Source organism: Megalops cyprinoides, chromosome 16 (assembly GCF_013368585.1).
Source record: "Megalops cyprinoides isolate fMegCyp1 chromosome 16, fMegCyp1.pri, whole genome shotgun sequence".
NCBI lineage: Eukaryota > Metazoa > Chordata > Actinopteri > Elopiformes > Megalopidae > Megalops > Megalops cyprinoides.
In genome coordinates this window covers 9246013-9269942 of record NC_050598.1, presented here as the reverse complement: position 1 = coordinate 9269942, position 23930 = coordinate 9246013, and the positions used below count along the sequence as shown (strand labels likewise).

At 43.1% G+C, this 23930-nt stretch overlaps 1 protein-coding gene across 5 annotated transcripts in view; it reads left to right on the top strand.

Annotated features, from left to right (window-relative positions):
* gria1a (glutamate receptor, ionotropic, AMPA 1a) overlaps positions 1–23930 on the top strand; it is a 72370-nt gene that overhangs the window by 33791 nt on the left and 14649 nt on the right. For all 5 annotated transcript variants that reach the window (XM_036548402.1, XM_036548397.1, XM_036548398.1 and 2 more), the window contains exons 6-11: positions 904–1062; positions 1501–1668; positions 3416–3520; positions 4020–4130; positions 6402–6608; positions 11708–12144. In XM_036548402.1, coding sequence (XP_036404295.1) covers positions 904–1062; positions 1501–1668; positions 3416–3520; positions 4020–4130; positions 6402–6608; positions 11708–12144 — 1187 coding nt within the window. The remainder of the gene's footprint in view (positions 1–903; positions 1063–1500; positions 1669–3415; positions 3521–4019; positions 4131–6401; positions 6609–11707; positions 12145–23930) is intronic.

Below are 23930 nucleotides of genomic sequence, written 5' to 3'. Positions count from 1 at the left end.
GGATAAGGCATGCCTTGTTGGGTAAGTAATCTCAGTGAATGAGCGAGATTAGCTTTTTCATTACGGTTCTGACCCGGGCTTGCTACTACCCTTCTTTTCAAGCTCAGGGCTGCAATGTTCTCCTCTTCGATGTAGCGGCCTCATCTCTGGACCATGTCTTTCACCATTCAGAGTAAAAATCATTTTTTAGTAGTAAAGATCCAAATATGTTCATCTGCCTAGTTAGCTTTCCAGCTGAATTACAGCAGAGGTGTATTCCCCTCCTTTCTGAATCTTTTTCTGAGGTGCCACTATCTGTCCAAGTAATGGTTTGACTCTGTTATCGATTGTGTGAAGCTGCAGGGGATTAGCTGCACCTATCTGCACGCAACTTCACAGTGCAGCCGTATGCAAAACATAGCAAATAACCTCTCCCAAGATGTAAGCTGTTTTTGTTGGCGGCTTTTCTTCAGAGTCCTAAAGCCCACGTGTGAAATGGTTTTTGCCTCGTCTTGGCCTTGGCGCCATTAGAGAGGTTTTTCAGGGCAGAATCCATGCCAGCTAGCATCTCAAAATTCTGGAAACACTGACTTGCAACAGAGCAACAGAGTTCTTTTATAAAGCAATCATTTATAGCTCAGTGGTTTCTGAATGGCAAAATTTACCTGGATGTCCGTTACACTGAGCTAACCATCTCAGATATGATCTCAGGGAAGTTTGAGCAAACACCTGTCAATCATTACTTTTGGTACAGTTCGTGATGGAGTTCATAAAGGCCATAATAGATATCATTTTCTTTTCAGTCAGTCCAATTTTATATACCAGGGGGACCCTTAACAATGGTGTTTTGCGGACGAGCGCTTTGTCCTCTGCTTCTCTTCCTGCTCGTCTCTAAGCCACACGTGTCCGCCTCCTGTCTCCCAGGGCTTTCTGGACATTGACCTGACGGATTTTAAGAACGGTGGCGCCAATGTGACAGGGTTCCAGCTGGTCAACTACACGGACCAGAACGTAACCAGGATCGTGCAGCAGTGGCTGGAGTTCGACAGCAAGGATGCCAAAGTCCCCAAGAGGAGGCTGAAGGTACGAGGGGGCCGCCGTCAATCCTCTCGGGCGGGAAGGCGTAATGAGCAGCATGTAGCGTGAAGGCTAGTGTGATGGAAAGTGAACCTGAAGGTTGTGGGTTTAAGTCACGTTCAGGACCTTTATGATTTTGAATAATAGAGGAAGAAATCAAGGTGGCACTGTAGCATAGTGGTTAAAGCGCAGGACTCATAACCAAATGGTTGCTGGTTTGATTCCTGGCCAGGGTGGTGCACAATTGCCTCAGTAAAATGTAAAGCTGTATAACTTTGTAAAAAAAAAAAAAAAAAAAAAACCTGTAACCAATATAAGTCGCTCTGGATAAGAATGTCTGCTAAATGACAATAATGTAATGTAGTACGAGACAGAATGTGAGAACTCTTGCCTTGCTTGCCTCCTTTTGATATAAACACCTTGTTCATCGCCGTGTCTGCGCAGTACACCGGAGCCCTGACGTACGACGGCGTGAGCGTGATGTCCACCGCCTTCCAGAACCTCCGGAAGCAGAGGATCGACATCTCCCGGCGGGGGAATGCCGGCGACTGCCTGGCCAACCCCCCGGCGCCCTGGGGCCAGGGCATCGACATCCAGCGGGCTCTGCAACAGGTGAGCGGGAGCAGGGAGGGCCCGGATCAGGGACCGATCTGCACGGCGAGACTGGCATGTTCCCTAATGCGGCATGAGCGCTATGGCGACAGAGTCAGGAAAGCATAATCCATCAATTCATATCAATGCTGCGCACTGTCATTCACGGCGACGTCCCACAGAGAGAGACTCGCTGGGCGAAATGTGAGGTCACAAGCAGAAAATTGAAATAAGGGACGGCTGACAATGGCCGTAAAATGTAACACGACAGTTAAGTTAGGACTGCTCGGCGCTGAGGAGGAGGGGAAATGCAAAAAGGGCTTAAAGGCTAGCACTTTCAGGATTTAAACAATCCCTCTGGCTGCGGGGTGTGCAGCTATCTTCCTGATCGGAATGGAAAAAACTGAATGAATTGAGGCTCTCTATCAGTGTGTGCAGATGGAATCAGTCAGATCTGGGTCTCAGGTCATCGAGGGACTGCACAGGATCACCTTCAGAACCACAGCGATGCTCAATATCTGCCGTATTTTTGTGTGGCGTCTTACCACGAAATCAATATATTTTCATGTGTGGAGTGTAGATAAGGCTGCATTTGAAGAGTGCTGCATGCATCCGTGGAAAGTAAACAATTTAAACCCTCTGTTCAATTATATCTCTTCAATTATATCCTCTTTCAGAGGAGTTTTTCTGTACTATGGACTACCTGCTGCAGGCTGATGTTGGGTTATGTCCCTGATTGATATCAGTCCATATCAGTACTGCTCTGCAGACTGCAAAGACAGTAAATTGATGATAGAAAAACACTTATTGAAACAGTTAGATTTGGAGAATGCATGACAGAGATATGAGGTCTTGTTTTAAAAAGGGCAAGAAGTTATTATCTGAGAGAGTAAAACTCAGGGAAGGTGCTTTATAGAACTGTTCCCTTGTTCCCTCAGAGAACTAGACCGGCATACATTTAAAACAGTCGTAATAATTATAATAAATATAACAATTGCAATAATGATTGGAATAATAATTGTATATATTTCAAAGAACAGCCCTGGGAGACCATTAATGATCACTTCACTGGAGAAAAAAAAAGGATCATTAAAAGAAACGTTACCGACAGCTTTAGAGAGTGTTTTGTTCCGAGGGCAGGAACAACTACAGAGACACATAACGAGGTTGTTATAAATGTTATAAAACCATATTTTTGTCAGCCTTCTGTTGTTGTCTATTGCATGTAGTCAGTGCCCTGCGGTCATTCTGACCGCATTAGACCTTTCCACAGGGCCAAGATTCTCTGAGAGGATCCTTGCATTGCGTTTTGAAAAACATTTTGAAGTACTTGAGAAGCATCATTATAGCTTTTTTCAGTTCCACTCACTTACTTTGAATTGTGTAGATTTACAGCAGAATGTCAATTACAGTGATTTCTTCTGTACAGGTCAATTTGGTGCATTGATATGTCAATACTGTTTACAGTATAGCAGTATACCTTAGTAAAGAGTAGTGTGGCAGGTACATCTTTCATTTTTAACAATGTGTGAAGCTAATCAATGTGATGCTATGCTTATTCTCATATCAGCTAATTCTAATACAATGTATCATCTGTATTCCGACTTATGTTCAATATTTTACACATTCTCTGTCACATGAATAAATAAACAGAATTAATGGATAGATAAGCCTGCGGATTTGGTCTGACAGCACTGTCGCAATGTTGAGATCTGTGTTATTAAGTCCAACATGCTAATTAACTCCACTCAACTGGTTTCTGTCTCAGGTTCGGATAGAGGGTTTAACCGGACACATCCAGTTTAATGAGAAAGGGAGACGGACCAACTACACCGTCAGTGTGATGGAGCTGAGACCAACCGGACCAAAGAAAGTGAGTCACGTCCTCTTTGCAATGAAGCTTTTATCAACATGCAGTTGTGTACATCTACATCTATGTTTTCCCAGCAGGGGATTGTAAGCTTCACTTCCCAACATTAGCAGTGTTATAACAGCAACAATATCACATGATCATCTGATTTTAGACTGAACGTCTGCTAAATCTCCTGTCTGCTGACTAGTGTTAAAATGTATCTTATAGTTACTTTAGTTGCTGCACAGAGACGGCAGCTAGTCTTTTTGCTGTATATTACATTTGCTGCCTTTGGCAGTTTGAGTTTACATTTGAGTTTACTGCTTTGCTGCCTTATGATGTTCACGTGCTTGTGGGTTATGCAAGTGGCCGGAGTTACACTTGCATATTTCCTGTTGGCATTCTACTCTGTCAGTCCCCTTGGGCAAGGGCATCTTCTGAATGCAATGTTATTATTAGTGTTATTATTATCATTGTTATTGTTATTATGTGCTAGTAATATTTCGTCTCCTGTTCTTAGGTTGGCTACTGGAATGAGGATGAGAAGTTCAGGAGCACAGCGGCATACCTGCACGGCAGTAACGACACCTACGGACTGCAAAACAGGACCTACATAGTGACCACAATCCTTGTACGTCTAGAATCACTCTTTCCTATTGAGCCCATTACACTGTAACAATAGAACAGCCTGTGCCCACAAAAGCATAAGAACAGCTCTGACAAGCTTCACTAACACATGCGTAGAGGGATGTACTGTGTGGCGGTTTGGGACGTGACAAAACTGTGAGTGGTTCAGATCTCGGGTGGGGTCCCTGCTGCCTTTGAGTAAGGTATTCAATCCTAATTGCTCCTGAAATGCTTCTGTGGACATCCACCTGTCTACATGTAAAAATGTATGCTGTCCTTTATAACGGTGTCCACTTAAATGAATGTTGAACATGATCTTTTACTTCCAGGTGCCAGATACCCACACACTGTTGTAGCGTTCCAAAACTGAAACATTTTTCATTACATTTAGTTAAGTTATTTTTACTATCCACCTGGAAATCTATAAGTAAGCCCATGTTCTTCCGAACCATAGCAAACATGCAGCTGGAGATGTCTAGCCTTTCTCTCCAAAGACTATATATAACCACTGCCAATTTCTTAGTTGTAAAGGAAGCCAAACATACTCTGAGATAGCCTCTCTCCTCTAATGAAGTGGACAGATCAATGTTTGGGTCTGGCTGGCCTTCTGCCCTCTGTCTGCAATAGGTTTGTTTCCGTCAACAAAATAGCCGCGGGGCTTCACAGACAGGAGCATGGGGGGTAGTGCTGAAAAGGCAGTCTCATACACAACAGCATGTTTTGGCATGACAGCCCTGCTCCAGCGCTCAGACCCAGGGCATTAATCTCTCTCTCAGGGGCTCTCCCAGCATGCTGTGCACAGTGCGGGAATGAAATCTCACCAACGACTCCAATTAATCCCCCCCCCCCCTTTTTTTTTCATAGCCCACCTTCTTTGCAAATGCGCTAGTGTTTCTCTGACAAGTAGTTTGGGAATACCACATGCTCTTCTGAGTTTTGTTCACCACTAATATCTGTGCCAGCCCTAGCCATGGTGTCCATATTAGTTGTTTGGTAGGATTGGAGTAGGAATTACCTAAATATGTGGCGCTGTGATTATTTCTATATGGGCTCTAGGAATAGGCAGTCACTTCTGTACTTCCTTTCAGATTGGTTACCTCCTAAAGAAGATATGTGGAGGAAACTCTATACATTAGCTTTGAATAGGTAACCATACAGTGGTTCAGTGATCAGGTATTCTTCCTTCCTTACATTGCAGGTGCTCCCAGTGGACCAATTATTAGGCCGTATTTTTGCTCAGTGGGACCTCTGTCCGTGACTTGCCCAAGGAAAGGTTTCTGCCTGCTGCCTGTGGGGCTGACCTTTCCCTCACCACTTCCTGTGCAGAATTTGTTATTAAGGAGTCCCTGAGCTAGGGGCGGAACAACTAATGAAATGAGGGCATACATTCCTGATTAACTGGCGTTATTTCCTCCTGAACACCTGATGTCAGTTGCTGAAAAATAGACAAGCAAGCCACCTATTTCTTGAATTATTTGTTGTGCAGATCCCATTCCCCCAGACTCAACGGTCAGAGGGAACACTTTATATCTTGTTCAGCTATTCCATTGTATATTTACTGAATCCGTTCACGTTTAAGCTCAACATTCAGTTGTCTGACAGCAGTTTTCCAACGGGATTTCCAAGCTATGATAATGCAGCTCGCTGACCGCCGTGCTGTGAAGGTCCAGATGTCATGCTCCGACACCGCGGTAGCCCGTAACGCAATACACGCCTGCCCTTCCTATTCCCTTCTCAGAAAACAACGGTCCAAACCACTCCGGCTTTTCATCTTCCCTTTTTTTTCCATTTTTTGCTTTGTTCAATGCAAGACTAAGTGAAATGTGTTGTGTTATTAAACAAGCCTGGAGTGTGGGAACCTCAGGTGTTTGTAATCCCCTCTAGACGTCCAATCTAACAATCGAGCGTCTGTCTGGCGCTCGCTGTCTGCCTTGCAAAAATAGAACTGAGTAGCGTTATTCTGATTGATCATCTACCGGTCCATCTGCATTTGGGGATGCTGGTACCTTGAAATGAAATCAATAAATAAACCCTAACAACATCAGAAATGTATTGGTTGTGCCCCAACAGCGCAAGAAGGTTTGCAGCACCGCAATCTTTGTACTTTGAATATATTTGTATTAGTGAATTTCAGATGGGTGGTGGAGGATATGTTTCAAACAGCATCAGTTACACTGTGAACAGTCTTGCGCAACGCAACCCATGACTAATGTCCATGTCAAGTGCTGTTCTTTATATTACAAATATATTTATATATTTTTTCACTCGTGCACAGGAGTCTCCATATGTGATGCTAAAGAAGAACCACGATCAGCTGGTGGGGAATGAGAAGTATGAAGGCTACTGCGTGGAGCTAGCGGCGGAGATCGCCAAGCACGTGGGCTACAACTACAAGCTGGAGATCGTGAGTGATGGGAAGTACGGAGCCCGCGACCCCGACTCAAAGATGTGGAACGGCATGGTGGGGGAGCTGGTCTACGGGGTAAGCGCTCGCACGTGATTTATAAAACGGATCTTCGTTTATTGGAACAGATTAATAATAAATTAGGTGCAATAAATACTTTCAGCGGACAAGAGACGTTACATTTGACATCCAGAATTGCGCTATAGATTTTGCTGTTTATTATTTTTCCAGCACATCTTTATTTATGGCTGTTAATAACATTGCCTATTAACTCGTATCACTGACACGGCGCTGCCAGGGCAGCTGGTTTTCGGCTCCTTTCGCCCCGCTAGCGAAGACCGGCTCGTGGAAAAAAGCCCATGCGGCTCAGGCAATGGGGACATCTTTATTTACTATTTTGGAAAGGCAACTGAATTATTTCCATGCTCATTTTCCGGTAAAGCCCCCCCAACCAACACCCGTCCCCCTTCATCCTAATGATTCCTATTTAGCCTCGCAGCTCGCGAAGGGAGCACAAAAGAACAGCACAGGAAACCGTCCTCCGCCAAAGAGGACGAAATTCGCACGAGAATCCAAATTGGTTTTTAAAAAGAGCCCTCGCGAGGCAGATGGAGACACTGGAGGGTCCCCAGCATGGTTAAAAAGGGAGGAAGAGCAGTTCGAGAGAGGAACTGACGCTCGGTGGTAAAAAGGGAAGGCTCTGGAGCGCGGTGAATTATTTCCTTTTTATATCCCTCGGTCATAAAGCCATGCGTGACATTTTTCCATCACCCAGACAATGGCGGTAGATCTCATCACACGTCTATTAAATGGCACTGTGAAAGCAATTACAGTCAGCCCAGTATTTTACACAGATCATTTCTGCGCGAACAGGGCTCTACTGAGCCGCGCCGCAAAGGAAAACTACATTTGTCACACCGTCATGGCAACGTGAAAAAGTCAGAGCGCTTGCCTTTTGTGTCCTGTTTTTTACTGTTATCATTCGGTCATGTATTTTGTAAGGGGGGGGGGGGGGGCGCTAACTCTCCTCGAGCGCCCTTCAGTGTCAGGATGGATTGGCCTGTATGATGATTGCTGACAGTTGTAATCTGTCAATTTAAAGATTATCACAGTTTGGCGTGCAAAGTGAAGTAATGTTCATCCTGAAATGAATAATTACAAAAAAAGATGTCTCCAATGTGTACTGTTCTCCAGTATGTATAGCCTTTTAGGACATATATTAATAGATCATTTCTTATGCTGAACCTATAATTGTATTTTGGAATCCTTCATGCGGTTTTGTGTTAGTGGCAGAAATCTGTGGAATGATGTTGAAGCTGGGGGAAATAATTACAACATTTGATAATCACATCAGCCTTTAGACAAAGTTGACTGGATCCTGGACAGATTAATTAAAATAAAATGCATAAATGGCATTAAAAAGAAATGTATTTGATATGCTTATATAAGAGAACAATTCAGTTTGTTGCCACAAGTCTGGACCTCATTAAAAGCCGATTTGGAAACTGGTACTGATTGGAAATCCCTCTCTAATTAATTTGTACATGTGTAGTGATGTATGAGAGTTAGGTAAAGATGGCCAACGTATCCCTATTTCTCTGACAAAGGCAGTATGCTGAAATATTTGAACCTTTAGCCTCATATTTACACATTGCTGTTTGTAACATCTAAAATAGGCTCAAATATTAGCACAATCTATTTCTATTGCAAATGTTATTCAAAAGTTTAACTTGAGTTGACTGTTGATGGATTTCGCTATAATTCAACACCACCTGCAAGAAGTTTCAATACTACACATGGAGATAGGCATGGAGAGCCAGCTGGCTTTCTAACAACATATGCCAACCAATACTCTAAAGTGTTAGCCCATAATATATCTGTTAATTAAATCTCAGCACTCTTTCAAATGACAATGTGCCTAATAGAGCTTCATGCTCATGTAACATGCCTCTTTCTGCAAGCTGTTGTGTAACCTGAAGGTCGTATTAAAACCAAAACCGATCCAGACACCTTTGATAATTAGCTCACCACTCAGGTGCTCCAAATTAAATACAGATGTGTTTTCACACATGCCTTGCTACACTGTATAAACAGCTAGCTAATTGTACTGATTGCACAGATGCCTGCGCTGTATATGCAATCATTTTAGAATGAAAACCAGGTGGACACAGAGGTCTATCTAGGTGCATATTGCCCAGTCAGTCACCCTCTTGGCCTTGGGCCTATGCACCTTGCTTGGGAGCTGGTTTGTTCAGGGAGGGAAAACTTTATCGCTGTTTCTTCTTTTTTGAGGGGGGTACTTTTATCTATTGTTCTTTTATCTATTGTTTCAAAAGTTATAGTGTTTGAATCGAAGAGGAACTTTGTTAGGCACTGAGTACGCACAATGACTGTCTTTGATGATTTTGAATGCAGCACCCATACCATATGACAGAGTTCACTTCTCATTTATAGTTGAGGGTCACCAGGGTCAGAGTGAGGGATCTGGTAAATGACAGAGTGGGCCATACCTGCATGGCACACTTTTGAATTCAGCTTTTTGTATCTGACAGAAACCCAGAGCTCCATCAGTCCTTACAGACTTGTTCATTTACTGTACTGAGTTTTGTAAATTTTCACAGTCATTTTTATGATCTGGACAAAGTGATGAAATCAAATTCCACTTTGTTCTCTCTTCAAAAACCCCTGTTCACTTCCTACAGAAATTGAACAGATTGCAGAAATTCTGTCTCTTGTATAATCAAGTCTGGAGGCAGGCATCCATGCATACATTGCTTAATTTCCGATAGGAAGAATATTTTTAAGGACAAAGTATATCCTGTAGACAAATAACTGTTGCAAAAATAATTCTGGATTGTTGGCAAAGTATGCCACAGTGTCACTAACAAGCAGGCATAATGTGTCCGGATTGTGAGGGCAATATTGTGTGCTCAGCATGTCCAATAGCATCAGTACAATCAAACAGCATTACCACTGCATGTGTCTGGTCTGGCATATCTGTACTCTATCTATAAAATAGCTGTTAACAGTTGAAAAGTGCACCAGGACACGTTATGAAGAGAGGGATGATAATTGGCCAAATGGATGTCACATCCGCAGTAACGTATTTCAGAACTGCCTGCAAAGATTTGATTCCTTTTTCAGTTTTTTCAATTTAACTAAACCCATTTAAAGAGAGGAGTGTAATAGAAGTGTAAAGCATATTTGTTTTTCTCTCATTTTTGGACTTATCACAGTGCTGCCTGGAATTTAACTAAATTAGGTTTTGTGAATATTCTACTGTAGAAGGTTTTATAATGCTGCAGGAATAGATTATTACGGTGCTCAGATTATGGGTTTATATAAGATGCCTTCCTCAGAGAAGCACTGATGTCCTTGGAAATGCATTTTCTATTTGCTTCATTTTAGTTATGTATTTTTTGCCAAGTTTTTGTTGCTTGACAAAAATTGTGCATATCCAGGATACAATGTTGTAAATCCATTGCTGCTGGAAATGTTGTGTATGGAACAGTAGGGGGTACTCTTCCCTGTGGATGAAGTGCTGTAGGAGGTGTCAACTTCCAAATGAGGCATTAAACTAAGGTTCGCATTCACTGTGGTCATATAAGAGCCCACAGTAGCTATGGAATACATTTGCATCATTTCCTAACTTAGTTTCCAAACTGTCTCTCTCTGCCTGGCCACAGAATCTTCAGCCAGTTTGGTTCAATACATCTTTGATTCCATTGCAAGTGGTGTTTCTAGCAGATACACTCTGTTTTCCCTACCTGTCATCGCAAAATCCTTTTATTATTATTGTTATTATTATTATTAGCTGTAATAGTCTAAGTTTATCAGAAATAAGTGTGGTATAAATATCATAATTGCAGCATATCAAGAGCTAAAATTTCAGGAACTGATCATGACCTTTGTATGTAGACATAATTGCTATGCAAGTAATCTGAATTTTTAGAGAATGTTAAAACCACAGAAATCACAAAGGTTGCCACAATTAAGTTCAATCAAGTTAAATTGAAAGGAGTCTGAAAAGAACAAATATATGAATATACATTATTGTTTTTAAAAAAGGATTTTGGTGTTTAGGTTCAATGAAAAATAGAACAGTATCTGCCTCCCAAGCTCTCTGTTAGAATGTTAGACTTTTTTCATATGCTAGACATCATCGGTGGTTTCCATGGTGACTGACGTGACAGATTACCTTTGCATTTCATAGAATGCCACGCAACAGGAAATTAAAAGCCCAGGGAAAAACTAATAAACCTAATAAAATACACTGTTGGCAGAGAAACCATTCATAATGCCACACATTTCCTTAAAAAACAGGAACTTTGCAACCGCAGTAGCAATCCAAGTCTGATTCAAAGCTGGGGGAAAATAAACAATGCATAATACTGGCCAAATGAATGACCATCAGGAGAGTGACTTAAACTCTTGTATTTCTTCTTGAAAAGCTGTATTTAATTCTGTCATTTCAGTTTGATGGTAATAGTAAAAATGAATACCTCTAGGCTAAGGCATATTTATCACCCAGGCAAGACTTGAGTGGCTACATTTTATGCAGGCTATCACTTTAACATTATATCATTTAGAAACTTTACTCTTCCCACAGATCATTGGTTCCTAAAATGGCGTAGGAGTACCCTTAGGGATACTTGGGATGTCTCCAGGATTGTGTAACAGAATATTTATCTCAAAGCTTTTCATTGTTCATCTTTTTTCATAATAGGCTGTTGAAGAATTTAAAGCACTGCGCACTCCCATACCTAAATTCAAATTTAAAAAGGAGAGAACTAAAAACAAACCATGATTAAAACCTGTCCTAAGAAATCACCACACATGTATGTGAATTTGCTAATTGCATTGGTTTTACAGTATTATGTATTGGCAGAAGTATACATTGGTATACTATTGGTAGGTCTACAGTCACAATTGTTCATCTAAGAAGCAGTCTTGGCGAGAGAGCCTTGTACATTAGACCTTATGGTTATGCTAGGTAAAAAATTTGTGTGTGTACAAAATTGCCCATGACCAAAGATCTAGACAAAGAATTCAATAACAATTCTAGATTTCAATAACATTTTTTGTGCTACCCTCACAGAGGTTTTGTATTGTGATTCATACGTATCTCAGTTACATCTCACTTCCTTGCATTGTTGCTTCCCACATGTTTGCTGCAGAAAGCTGATGTGGCAGTGGCCCCCCTGACCATCACCCTGGTGAGGGAGGAGGTCATCGACTTCTCCAAGCCCTTCATGAGCCTGGGCATCTCCATCATGATCAAGAAGCCCATGAAGTCCAAGCCGGGCGTCTTCTCTTTCCTGGACCCGCTGGCCTACGAGATCTGGATGTGCATCGTGTTCGCCTACATCGGCGTGAGCGTGGTGCTGTTCCTGGTGAGCCGCTTCAGCCCGTACGAGTGGCACGCCGAGGACCTGGAGGACGGACAGGACCCACAGCAGGCCCAGCCGTCCACCTCCGGCCAGCCCGGCCAGTCGCCCTCCCAGCCCAACCAAGCCCAGCAGGCACTGGAGCAGACCAACGAGTTCGGGATCTTCAACAGCCTGTGGTTCTCCCTGGGGGCGTTCATGCAGCAGGGGTGCGACATCTCGCCCAGGTACTGCGGGTCGCCCGTGTCATGTTTGCCGGCGCCACACCCACTGTCTTCATCGCCGTCAAAGAACAACCTTGTCGTTTTTTGTCTTCAATGTCAACATTATCATTTTCATCCTCTACATCTACCTTCACAATTGTTAACATTTTCAAAATCAGAATCAGCATCGTTATCATCACCACAATTTTCATAACCCTGACACCATCATGTACAAAACTCATCATCAGCATCATTGTCACCATTACCACATCATCGTCATCATCATCATCATCACCATTATCATTATTATCATCACCACAGTCATCATCATTATCCAACCAGTTCTGCATAGAGGATGTTCTGCTTTTACTGAACTTGGGGAGTAAAGAGCTCTGTATTTTGTAAGCACTTTCATGCCACAGCATGACACTTCATGCAATCACGGGGACATTGAACACAACAAGCAGTTCTCTTCTTGGTGGAAAGGGCTTTTTTTAATGCTGAATTACTGCTGTAATTGAACGTGCACTTTCTCTCACTGCAGAGTGAGAGGGAAAGTCTGTATAATGGAACATTCTCTGGTGAATTGAACTGCTGAGGGGGGAACTGTAGTGACTTTGAACTTGATGCTCTGAGGATTTGTATTCCTCGTATGCCTGTTACAGTACAGACCTGGCAGGCCTTGCCAGGAAGCTGCGACCACGTGGGCTCGGGCATGCTGGTGACAAACGGGAAAATTAACGTGAGGGAGGCCTGCTTCAAGGAAAGAAGATCAGGGGATCAAACGTGGTTACGCATGAATCAAGAATACCACTCTTCAGGTGCAGGGAACCAGTTCATGGGCAGCAAGCCATGGGTCTTCCAGGCTGCTAGATTTTAGAGAGCGACCAGGCCGTTTATGAAATTTCACAGGGGTCTCACAGCATCTTTGCTACCCATTTCCGCCAGTCTGTAAGGGCCTTCTGGTCACCTGGTCACTTCTGCAGCGATCTGAGGAATATTGAATTGTCCATGCTGCCAGTTACATAGCCATAAGATTACTGTGCTGTAATCCAGGAAAGTGGATGATAAAGCCTCAAAGTGGAGTTGGTGTAATACAGAATACGAAAGTGCCTAAGGCATGGGTGGTGTGGATGTTTTATCTGCATTTCTCATTGATTGGTTGAGTAAAGCCTCAAGGCTACCTTGATTGTTGGAGTTGCACACTATCAATAGCACCAGCCAGCAACACAAAAACATAGGCCTCCTCTCTCTCTTAGAGCAATGCTTTACACAGCATAGACTCACACAAGTTGTAAATGTCAGCCACTTAATGTTACTGATTCCCACCTGACGCTAATTGAATTCTTAATTGCTGACCTTTGAGTTCGAGACTGCCATGTAGTGGCCTCTCGTTCTCTTATTCCTCACAAGAGTGTTCAGGATACAGAGTGAGAGTAAGACAGAGCAGTGTTTACAGTGTAGCTTCAACAGGTTCACTGTGCTATTGTGCTTTATATTACTATATAGAGCAATTCAACTGTGCTTTCTTCTGTGCCAACAGCCACGTATTCCCTGGAGTTTCCTCTCCATGTTTTCATTACGTTACATTACATTATTGTCATTTAGCAGACAGTCTTATCCAGAGTGACATACGTGCGGTAGGTTACAATTTTATCCATTTATACAGCTGGATATTTACCGAGGTTAAGTACCTTGCTCAAGGATACAACAGCAGTGCCCCAGTGGGGAATCAAACCAGCAACCCTTTTTGGTTATGAGCCACACTCCTTACCAGCACACCACACTGCTGTTTTCCTGTAGCTTCAGTGCTGCCACGTTTAGCCTCAGGCCGAGGGGGCCACTTGTCTGTTTTGTTGGGATTCATTACTTGCAAATTCAAGCAGGTCAACTTTGTGGACATCCAGAGCTGCCACCTCGTTAGCGATGCATGCCTTGGCTCCTGTTATTGCTCGTTTGGCATTTAGCAGTTGGCATTTAGGTAGGTATACTCTTTTCCCGGGGGGAATCACGAAACTCCAATAAGAATTGATTTTGGCTGATGCACCAGTGACAAATTCGCAGTCTATCCGATAGTAGTAAAATGTCAGCAGTGCTACTTAGAGCGCTTGGAGGCCCCGCGGTTATATTCTGTCATGTAGCCTAGTTTTCTGTGTAAAAGATATGCAAATCAGCCCGTGCAGTTTTTCTGCTTGCAGTTTTGCTTCGGCTCAGATCCCGAGCCGTGACTGCAGCGGCGGTGTGATCTGGCGGCAGCGGCCTCAGGGCTACGGACGGGCCTCAGACTAACAGTAAGGATCGGCGTCGTGAATCGGTTGAGTCACAGATGAAATACATTGATTGATTTCCCAGCTTCAGAGGTGTTGGGTCAGCCATTCTGTGTCAAGCCCGGATCAGACCATCAAAGGGAGCGCTCGAGATCCAGGCTCATCCTGTAGATTGAGTCAGAGGGGTGAGTCACCACCATTCTATCCTTACGGGGAGGGGGGGGCAGCTCATAATGGAGAGACTCAACCAGGTGATGACGTGGTGTATCAAATGGGCTTCCACACGAAGGTTCCCTGAGGACATTTACAGTCTGAAAGACATCTCAAGTTTTGCTAAAACTCAGTATTGTATATAATCAGTGTGGATTTGTTTACACCTAAAAGACCCTGTACCGTGTAGTGAATGTGGATATCTCAGAATGCAAGATGTTTTTTGTGTAATTAAGTGCACTGTTCCTCTTATGAATGCACATTATAATTTATCAAGCACCATCCTGGGAATTTTACATGAACATTTAAAGAATTTGTTCTGTTGAGAAATTATTCATATCTAAAGGCGGAGGAAATTGAATTTGTAGTCAGCCAACCGAGTAATAAAACGACACAATTCAGACACACAAAAAGTAAGTTTATTTTCAGGCAAAAAAAAATACAAAATATAATTTAAGTGGAAATGTGGTAAATAGCTTATGTTAAAAAAGTAATAATAGCATTAATACAAACCACAGTTTGGTATTTAGCGTAATAAAGAGAAAGTAGCAGTTAAAGACACTGTCCAGCTTTCAAACTGGTGTGTTATAGCCAGTCATTGAAAGTATTCCTCCTCATTTCTCTACAGCAGGAAGCTGTATATGGCCTGGTCCACCCTGTGAGGTGGGTAGTAGGGCTGTCGCAATAACCACGCTATTGACAAGCCAGCCGCAGGGGATGGAAAGCAACCGCTACGCACGAGAAACTATTTCGGTTGAGCAAAAAAAAAAATTCAAATAGTTTCTTGTGTGCACGAGAAACTTCAAAAAAATTTTCTCATGTCCCCTAATTTTTTTGCTTATGTCCCTTTAGGGGCTCCATAGATTTGCACTTAAAAGATTTAGCCTAAACAATTTGCTTTATTTACAGTAGTCCCCCCCTTATCCACGCGGGATATGTTCCAAGACCCCCAGCGGATGCCTGAAACCGCAGATACTACCGAACCCTAAATATGCTGTTTTTTTCTATACATGCATACCTATGATAAACTTTAATTCATAAATTAGGCACAATAAGAGATGGTGATAATACTGCATATCGCACTGTTGAGCCACCCTAAATCACTGCAGGGAAAATTCTTTCACCGCGACAGCCCTAGTGGGTAGGGCTGGATCTCTTGTCTGCTTCTACTGTGTAGGCTACAGCTAGATCTGTTGCTCCCTGTCCCTCTGTATACGGGAGGTGTGGTTCCTTCTCATGCGTGGGTGCTTGTGATTCTCCTTGGTTGGACTCTGGGTCTCTGGGTCTGGCCTCTGGGTCTGGTTGAGCTCGGTGTTCCTTCCCTCCAGATAAAGCTTAGTTCCTTACTGGAGTTAAAATACTGAACAAGAAGTTGGCACAGTCTGACTCAGAGACTTTCATTGCAAGCTACTGTACTTAGACTTGGATTCTGGCTATTTAGTACACTAGGTGTTAGCTAAAAACAATGGTCACATCTCTGAAAGTGAGATGTGCATGGGAGGATCCTAATAATATGGCCCTTTGTTTGGGCGCACAGAAAATGGAGCAAAAAATTCCTCTTTATTTCTATAATTTGATGCAGAGAGGGAAATGGTTAAGCTCATTCCTAGTATTAGGGTCACTACAACTGTTTGGACAGTTTGAGTGATTACAGCTATGAAAATTGTCAGTTGTCACTGTAATCTGATTAAGGGATAAATTCATTTTATTACACCATTGCATTTTGTTACAAGATGTTTTAGCGTCAGTCGTCGGTTTTGTGTGACGGCACTTAATTATAAAGGTCACATTAACATTAACAGCTCCCTGGCTCTCTGATTAATGGGCTGAAGGTTCACTTCTATGCGTTATTATGCCAGAAAGCAGGGCTCCTCATAAATTGACATGACATCACTTCCTGGTTAATGAAGGGGCGGGGGGGTGGCTGGATCAAACACGCTCCCCTGAAAGGAGGCGCGCTTTGGCCCCAGTGCGCACAATGCTATTTGCCCATTCCAAATTGTTGTTTACTCCGGTCTCCTCAAATGTCACGACTGCCACTCCTGCGGCAATTTGTGCCACTCCACACCTCGCTTATCTCTCCGGGCAGGTGGTCACTGGCTCAGGTGGCCCCCTCACACAGCCACGCGCCCCCCCCCCCCTTTCTCCAGTCCCCGTTCTCCCCAGCCCCCCCCTCCAAACGATCGATTCGCCTCGCTGTCACACAGGACGGGGTTTTGCAGACGATTTCACCAGTCTGTTAGTCAGCAGCTCGGGATCCTCGGTTTTTCTTGGCTCACCCCCTCTAATTATGCTTTTTCAAAACAAGGGTCCATCTGAAAACCGATTTTTAACTCTAATCGCGGTCGGTGTCTCTCCCCGTGTCTGCTGCCCATGGCGACACACGCCGCTGCCGCTGACGGGGGTTCGCTGGCGGGAGACGACGCCTCTGTCCGTCCATCTGCGGCCGCCGCTGTGTTCACCCTGGGGAGTTTTCCCTCGGCTCCTCTCCTCCATCGACTCCCTTTTTCTGGCCCCCGAAATAAATCAGAGTTGTCGTCTACATGCCTACCTGTCAGAGCAACAATTTTGCAGCTCATCGGTCAAAATAATGCAGTATTGAATATTTTATCACATCTAATATTTTATCTGGGCAAAATCATAATGAAATCACTCAAGCGAATTTTCCCTTCACAGACTTTCTGGTTTGCTGAATGGTATATATTTTCATTTGTAATCCATGAGAGGTTTAGTGGCAGTGTCAGATTTTGTGTACAAAGCTAACTCAAGCATTCAGAAATGCGTTGGCAGCATATGGAATGTTTTTTGTTGGTTGAGGGGAACATGTTGCAAAATTGCGTTTTAGACCTTCTGTATATCTTCTGAGAGCTTTTTTTGGCTGTAACACATTATCTGCCAGACTTTATTCCTAAAGGAGTAGCACCGTGCTACAGAGAGCTGTGTGGAATTAAAATTGCACCATGGTCCATGTACCATGACTTACTGTATATACTATATAATTTGGTGGAAAATAGACTGGAAATGTGAACTGCAAAACCGGTAGAGCTAACAAATATAAGAATATGTAACTCATTTTTGGTATGTGTGTGTGTGTGTGTGTGCATGTTTATGTAAAGAAAGAGAGAGGGGGAGAATATTAGTGTATGTGTCTTTGTGCGTATGCACAGCATACATGCATGGTTTTTTGTGAGTGTGTGTGTGTGTGTGTGTGTGTGTGTGTGTGTGTGTGTGTGTGTGTGTGTGTTCCACAATTCAACAACCAGTGTGATGAGCTGTCCCAGGGGCCTTGTGTGAATTAGTGGAAATGTTGCCCTTGGTAGATCCATCCCAGGGGGTTTCTGCTTAGTCTTTGTGCTGCACATCCTCAGATGTTAGCACCCCAAACCTGGGTGCGAGGCACTGCTTGGCCTCCACCCATGATCTGTTGTTGGACTGTCTCTCGTCAAGTACCTCCCGGGCCATCCATCCTCACACCTACTGCAACGGCCCTTCCACAGACACCCGAATCCAAAGCACCGCCACATTGACAATGATTGCGTGCCTGCAAAAGGTTTAATTCCCTCTTTCTCTCCTTCCCCCCAGCTGGGTGCTGTGTTTCTCTCAAACGTGGCACAAGTTTCAAGCTTAATTTATTCCTTGCCACCTGACAAAGAGTATCTCTGCACCACCCACTGCATGAATTCAGGTCACAATAAATCTGCATACGATTTAGCCAGTGCACCTGGTCGGCATTACACAGTTTGGCAACTGTGAGAGACAGCACTAGGTGGCATCTCTGTGTTTGCGCTTTTTTTCTCTTCTCTTTCTCTCTCTCTCTTTCTCTGCTCTCACACATTCCTCAAATGCTGTTTGGATTCATGGTGATGATGTGAGCTGCTTAAAGCATTCTAGTGTCCCAGCGGAACCCACAGTCAACTAAGCACTGCGCAACTGTGTATAAATCACAGCAAACAATGAGACATACAGGCGTACTGTATTACAATACTGTAAGGGTTTATTCAAGTGTGCCCTTATTAAGAGTCATTGTTTCTATTCATCTCTATGCTGCGCACCTCCATGTTGGGCTTGCTTATAGTATAAACCATTCTTAGCTGTGATCGCACACATTGTTTTAATGGTACCTCCTGAGATCCACTGCAGGACTGTATCATGGGAGCTATATATGCGTGTGCCTTGACGCACATCTGTGATGTACTTCAAACTGCATATGCGGGATGTGGAGGTATTTAATGAGGAAAGGTGGAGATGGTTATGTTATGCATGGCAGTTTGTTCTCTGGCTGCTTGGAAGGTGGCTTTGATGAGAGTTGTTTCAAGGAGAGCTGCTGCGATTTTTTTGCTTTTTTACAGGGTTAAAAATCGTAACACTGTATCTTGGTACACCAGGGTGGTAACCGTAAGACTATCTTCGCACAGCAGATTGCAGACCATAGAACTACCTTAGTACAGCAGGGTGGTAATTTTAAGATTGTATCTTGGCACAGGAGATTGGTGATTATTAAACTGCCGTGGTACAACAGGGTGGTAATTTTAAAACTGCATCTTGGAGCAGCAGTGACTGAATGTGTTTTTGAGGCGCGGGGTGAAGGGGCAGGGCCACAGTGGTACAGTAGAGAAAGGGCAGAGGGCAGAGCAGGCAGGGCTCAGGGAGACATTCCTTCACATCCTGCTGGAGTGGGATGAAGAGGTGAGGGGGATTGTGGGACAAACAGCCCTTAGGCGGAAAGCTCTGCATACACAGACCCCTACCCGCCCCCACCTTCATTCTGCCCCAAGTGCAGTCTGTCACTTCAGCTTGAGTTTTACGTACACCACTTCCACCACAACAGTACACACACACACACACCTGGGGGCACCCAGCTCTAGTAATTCGTGACCGTGTCACTTTGCACAAATGTATGTCCAGCAGCCCCCGCCTCGACTGTTTCACATGAACAGTCAAAGGGGAAAATTCAGATGGCAGTAGTATTGATTGGGTGGATAAATTACATGAAGCCTCCACTATAGTATTCAGCCTCCCAAAACAATGCTGCAGACCCGGGTCCAGGCGGGGGGGCTCTCAGGTGGGAGATCTCCCCCTCATTTCTGGTTCTGGAACAGACACTTCACCAGACAGTGCAGACAGGAGACCGCAATAACAGAAAGCTCTTTCTGCTGATCAACACGCTTGTTTGGAGAGCAGGGTGTGCTGCCATGGCAACATGAGAAGACATGGGGCTTTAATTTACTCAGAGCGTGCACTCACTGTGGGCAGTGGGCACCATGTTCGGCCTTGCTGTATGTGTGTGTAGATGTGTCGGCATTTGCATGTACTTTACTGTACAAGGATGTATTGCGGCACATAAGTAAGTGGAATTATGCACACATATTATGGAAAATATGTGTGCATATCTAATAATACAGGTAATTCTTCCTTGCTGAAAATTATAAAAAAATATGCATGCATTGCCATATAAGAACATGGCTATAAATGTTTTTTTTTCTAAAATAAATAACAGAAGTAAGTTCCGGTATAGTAATATACCATTTTATCCATTCTATATTTTAACAGATTGCATGGTACAAAGGCCATTTTCTGTCCAGATTTTGAATGCGGCGAGCTGGACATTTTCTGCTTTTCTAAAAGGCGAACATTCTAATTGCTTATCTGGCAGCGTTTTGCATTCGGCCTCGACGTGTTTGGTGCTCCCAGTGTGTGAAGGAGATGCTTTTTGCTTGTTATTAATCCCTAGGCCATTGTCTAAAGTGAATCATCAGGGCGCTGGGCCAAATGCAATGAGAGGGAGAAACAAACATATTGAAATTGGATTTTTCCAGTGGATTTATTTAGGGATTTGTTTCTGTGCTGTCTCATTGGATACATGTACATACTTGCAAAGTCTACATACCTGTAACAGATATTCTTCCATCCACACCCTATAGAGTATTCCCTTTCAAAGTATATACTGTAAAGCATGCAGCTGTGTATGGTAGGGCTGTCGCAATAGCCACAATATTGCAATACCGCGCTATTGACAAGACAACCACAGGGGTTGGCAAGCAACAGCCATAACCGCTACGCACGAGAAACTATTTCGGTTGAAAAAAAAAATAATAATTTTTTTTGCTCATGTCCCTTTAGGGGCTCCGTAGATTTGCACTTAAAAGATTTAGCCTAAACAATTTGCTTTATTTACAGTAGGCCCCCCTTATCCGCGGGAGATATGTTCCAAGACCCCAACGGATGCCTGAAACCGCAGAGAGCACCAAACCTTATATATACAATGTTTTTTCCTATACATACACTTATGATAAAATTTAATTTGTAAATTAGGCACAATAAGAGATTAACAACAATAACTAATAATAAAATAGGACAATTATAACAATATATAGGGTTTCTTGAACACAAGCACTGCGATACCGCGACAGTCGATCTGATAACCGAGACGGCTACTAAGTGACTAACGGGCGGGTAGCATATACAGCGAGGATACGCTGGACAAAGGGATGATTCATGTCCCAGGCGGGACGGCGCGAGATTTCATCACACTACTCAGAACAGCACGCAATTTTAAATTTATGAATTGTTTATTTCTAGAATTTTCCATTTAATATTTTCGAACCGCGGTTGACGGTGGGTAACTGATAAGGGGGGGACAATATATCTAGCCTAGGCTATAGGCTAGGCTTAATCCTTTTTTTTCATAAAGGAGAAAAGGCGTGTAGCCTACCTTGCTTTCTTATTGCACCTCATTGCCCTTCTGTGTACTGCATTTAACAATAAACAAGTGTTTAATTTGTTTTAAAACTGTGTCATCTTTGTCATTTAAAAAGCAACAATATTCCTAATAATAGCCTAACAATAAAGGTTAGTTATATACCACTAAAATCAGGATAAATGAAGTTATTTGCAAAAAAAGGTAATATTACCGCATATCACACTGTTGAGCCACCCTAAATCACCCCAGGGGAAATTCCTTCACCGCGACAGCCCTAGTCTATGGATTAAAAATGTAGTAGAGGTTATTGGTGAGGGAATGTCCAGTATTTTTTACTGTAGCTGATGTTCTACTTTTATCATGACAAATCAAATGACATTTCAGAATTTCCTACTTTGCTAAATTGTAAATGCCATTGTCCTAGGGGAGGTATACCCGCAAATTGTCAGTCCCTGCTGAGTCTGTACAGAGCTGGCCCTCAGTATAATTGGAGGTGATTTAATATAAGTCTTACATATAGCGACGTCAATAAAATGATTGAAATGTAATCAATAATAGAATGAGAAGATATTGTTATTGTTATTACATGTGTGTGAGTGGGTATGTACATGTGTGGATGAATTTATAATATTTCTGTGTGCATATGTGCTTGTGTTTGTGTGTGTGAGAGAGAGAGAGAGAGAGAGAGAGTATGCATGCCTTTGTATAGAGGACGTTTGTGAGTCTGTGTTTGTATGTATAAGATACACAGAGTTAGACCTTAATTAAGAAAGGACCTTTTGTCAAAATATCATGCATCTGTCTTGGCACGTAACCATACGCCTGGATTGTCACATAAAATAATGTTAGTTTAGCCACATTGCTCTTGGCATTCTACTAAGCAGTGGAACGATCAGAAGTATAAAGCATAGCATAGTGTAAAAAAAAATCTCTCTCACTTTAAAAAGGTAATTACCTGACTTTGCTTAAGGCATCATTGGTTGCAGACAGCGTACGCATAATGACTCGATCCTTTATGAGCAGAATGTAAATACTGACCTTTTGGGAACAGCAGAGTTATTTCTCGGATTTTGGAGGCTAAAATTTGGAGGCGTGACTGCAATCTGATTAAAGCGCTTTGCATGCAGAATGTAGAGTTATACTTTGCCATGCAAAGTGTCATGCTGAGTCATGCTGACAGATGTAAATTGGAAATTATGATGTGCATGCATAGCATGGATATGTAACTAGTCTTTAAATTATTTCTGGGAAATCTTGTGTCATTCACCTGTGAAAGTGAGATAGTGAAGTTGAATCTGACAAAAAGACACCTCGTAAGTGACCCGTTGCGAATCTGTTAGCTAGCAAGCTGGCCTCTTAACAACATCATACACAAGGAGTGTTGAGAAATTGAGAGGTGTGTTTTGCTAACAGGTTAGCTTTTTAATCAGAATGCTATTTACCAACATTAGCCTGCCTGATTGCCCGAGCGGATAACACTACACAGATGTATAACAAAATCATTGCATTAGACTTCTCTGCTTGACAGCTTCATTTTTATCCTAGCTAGCCTTTGTTTACCTGTGTTTCTCAAAAGCTGGGTTTGAAAAAAAAAACAACACTCTTCAACATCATCATCCGCTCTGTTTGTAGATCTATGAATCACACATGCATGGGACATGAATTATTTTGGTGTGCTGTAATAACTGTAATACAAGAACAATGAACAATTAAACAATTATGTATTACTGCATCCCAATTAGCCAATTGCCAAGTGCAATGACCATTGTTTTCTGTGTTGAACTAAGGTCAGGAAATGGCAAGCAATACTGTGCAAATTTGTTCACATGGAACATGACCTTTACCCTCCAGCATTAATGGCCACCTTGACACGAAGCCTCATCATGACATGATTGAGCAATCCACACTAAGTAAAAAGTGGTTAAATCAGAAACTCTCCTCCCACAAATGACAGCTGGACATGAGTAATTGTCTCATTTGTGAGCATGGATGTCACCAGGCATGTAGTGACGTGTGTGACACAGTAAGTGAGAATGCTGTCACTTCTTGGATGACCTCCTCACAGCCAGAAGAAACGGGATAAACAATCGCGTGGCTTCAGAGAATTGGGCCACATTTTTCTGCCCTCAGAGAAACCTGTAAATCCAAAGCAATGGTCCCTCTTCCATTGTCCATCCTTCCTTTCACCCTGGAATCCCTGTGCTGATCTAAGACCTAATCCAGTATACACAGGCACCAGCATGTTCTTTTCAAAGCTACCTTATACTAATTGCAGCCATTACACCTTGATTTCTGTTTGGTGAAAGTTGAAGTGTGTGTTTGTACTGTGACGTGAACCACACCATGAACATTTTATTTGAACCGAATCACATTCTTTGGCTGCTCAGTGCATCTTATTGACATTGTCCCCCTGAGCCCTGTTCTGGTCAGACCACAAAAAACCAGCCTGGGGCGGCTGTTTGTGTTGACCACAGGTCGGCGTCTCTGCCTGCACCTCATTCTCCTGTCCTTTGCCATAGCAGAGGCAGCACTTGTGGGGCGGAGGAAAGTCCCTTCACTTACAGTGAAGGGAGGGCTCATCTCACCCCAGTGCACCACGCACCCAATTACCTGCCGGTGTGAAATTAGCATTT